Source organism: Penaeus japonicus, unplaced genomic scaffold (assembly GCF_977035675.1).
Source record: "Penaeus japonicus unplaced genomic scaffold, GWHDUDI00000001_assembly GWHDUDI00000026, whole genome shotgun sequence".
NCBI lineage: Eukaryota > Metazoa > Arthropoda > Malacostraca > Decapoda > Penaeidae > Penaeus > Penaeus japonicus.
The window spans coordinates 33,363,762-33,366,261 of NW_028234428.1; the positions used below are offsets into that span (position 1 = coordinate 33,363,762).

General features: G+C 33.1%; 1 protein-coding gene across 1 annotated transcript in view; it reads right to left on the bottom strand.

Moving 5' to 3' along the window:
* Positions 1 to 796: 796 nt before the first annotated feature.
* Positions 797 to 2,500, bottom strand: part of LOC122247475 (uncharacterized) — a 2,736-nt gene continuing 1,032 nt past the window's right edge. Inside the window, exons 2-3 of the mRNA XM_043006764.2 lie at positions 1,765 to 1,853; positions 797 to 1,220 (exon numbers count right to left, since the gene is read on the bottom strand). Of these exons, the coding sequence (XP_042862698.2) occupies positions 959 to 1,220; positions 1,765 to 1,853 (351 nt within the window). The 3' untranslated portion in view covers positions 797 to 958. The remainder of the gene's footprint in view (positions 1,221 to 1,764; positions 1,854 to 2,500) is intronic.

A 2,500-nucleotide genomic window follows, 5' to 3' on the forward strand; every position in this document is an offset into this window, starting at 1 on the left:
CTTATTATGTTTTCTTGTGATTGGAATGTTATCTTATTATGTTTTCTTGTGATTGGAATGTTATCTTTTTATGTTTTCTTGTGATTGGAATGTTATCTTTTTATGTTTTCTTGTGATTGGAATGTTATCGTTTTATGTTTTCTTGTGATTGGAATGTTATCTTATTATGTTTTCTTGTGATTGGAATGTTATCTTATTATGTTTTCTTGTGATTGGAATGTTATCTTATTATGTTTTCTTGTGATTGGAATGTTATCTTATTATGTTTTCTTGTGATTGGAATGTTATCTTATTATGTTTTCTTGTGATTGGAATGTTATCGTTTTATGTTTTCTTGTGATTGGAATATTATCTTATTATGTTTTCTTGTTATTGGATTGTTATCTTATGTTATTTTATGACTGGAATGTTATCTTATGTTATCTTATGATTGGAATGTTATATGATCATTATAACCTCGGTTTAATGTTATATGCATCCATTGGATGTGCAATTTAGATAGTAAGTCTATTTTAAAAAATTGAGACAACAAAAATAAAAATAACTTGTTTAGTGGATTAGCTTTCCTTAATACAGTATTTTTCAAAGATAAATATTATAGATTAATCTAATGAGTATCTTCATATGGATTTATACATGAATGGCTGTATAAGTATATGTTGAAAATGTATAAATAGATCTATAGGAAGCCATAAATAAATTAATCGTATCGATAAATTCCATAGATCATGTTGATTAAGTTGATTACATTATGTTTTTTGAGGATATGATGAATATATGATACACAGAAATTAAATATGTTATGAACTTTATTTGTTTTTTTTCCAAAAGACGTAAAGAAACATTACTTAAGAGAACTTTTTTACGTCGAGAGCGAAGAGAAAGAAAGAAAGAAAAAAACAAACAAGAGACGAAGAATTAAAAAAAAAAAAAAGAAAAACAGGTCCTCCTCCGCAGCTCACTCGTCCTCGGCCGAGTCGAGTGGGAACACGTCCTCGACCACCTCCACCCTCGAGGGCAAGACGAACGAGGCCGAGTAGGAGGTCGCCAGGGGTCCTGCCGAGGCGAAGGCGGACGGCAGAGAGAAGGACCTCGCCCTCAGCGCGCCCAGGGACTCGACGGCGGTAGGGAGTGCGAGGGAGGAGGCGTAGGAGTAAGCCAAGGGACTGCCCCGGGGCGCGAAGGCCGACGGAAGGTCCTCGAAGTCATCGTCCTCGAAGCTGGGAAAAAAATTATGCTTATTTTTTTTTTTTTTTTTTTTTTTTATCATTCGTTCGTTTTTTTTGTTTTTTTTTTTTTGTCTATATTTTTCATTTACATCTCGTCTAAAAAAAAAAAAGCTGTAGAAATGCATAACAGATAAAAATATATCTCAATATGTCAGCATGTTAATGGAGATATATATCTCTTTTGCTAAATATTTGCTAATGATTCTCCACTGCTTTTTCTAACCTCTATCCGTTTTCTTTATTTCTTAGAATTTATGCCATCGACGAATATATGCCGATAAGAATATATGCCCCACATACATTATATATGATCATACACAAAATATCATCAAACATAAAATTACTAAAACATATATTCACAAGCAACCATACACAACAAAACACCATACAAAAATATTCACAAACAGTAAAAACCTCCAGGCGAGATGAATACCAACACATCAATCATTCAACATCAACACCTACATACCTTTAATGACATACCCGTATACTCATGCACAAATACACGGTTCTTCACCCTGACGTCAGTACTTACGTGTATTTGATATCGAAGTCATTATCATCATCATCGCCCCAGAGGAAGGTGCGGCAGCTCGCTAGACCGAACAGCGCCAGTAGCACTACCTGTGGAGAGATTGGGTGATTTGAGGCGATTGGATGTGTATAGGATGTCTATATATATGTATATATATATATATATTTATATATGTATATATATCCCCCACCAAGATACAATTAGGGCCAGTAGGTGGGGAACCCGGCCATAACCCTCTTGAGAGGTTACGTCCTGTAGTGGAATGATATAGGCTGATGAAAAAAAATGTATACATATATATATATGTGTGTATCTATCTATCTATCTATCTATCTATCTATATATATATTATATATATATATATATATATATATATATATATATATATATATATGTATACATATATACATATACACACACACACACACACACACACACACATATAACACAATATATATATAATATATATATATAATATATATATATAATATATAAAATATATATATAAATGATAGTGTGTGGGGGGCGGAGGTGTGGGGGTGTGTGGATGGGTGGGTGGGAGGGTGTATGTATGTGTGCGTGTGTGTGTGTATATGTGTGTGTGTGTGTGATAAGGCGATAATGATATGTTCATAGTGAGCAATTTATATAGATAAAACTGACCATTAACACGTCACGATCCTTATATGAAAAGTTACTCTGATTTACTAATACTCAGAGAAAAATACATATTTGC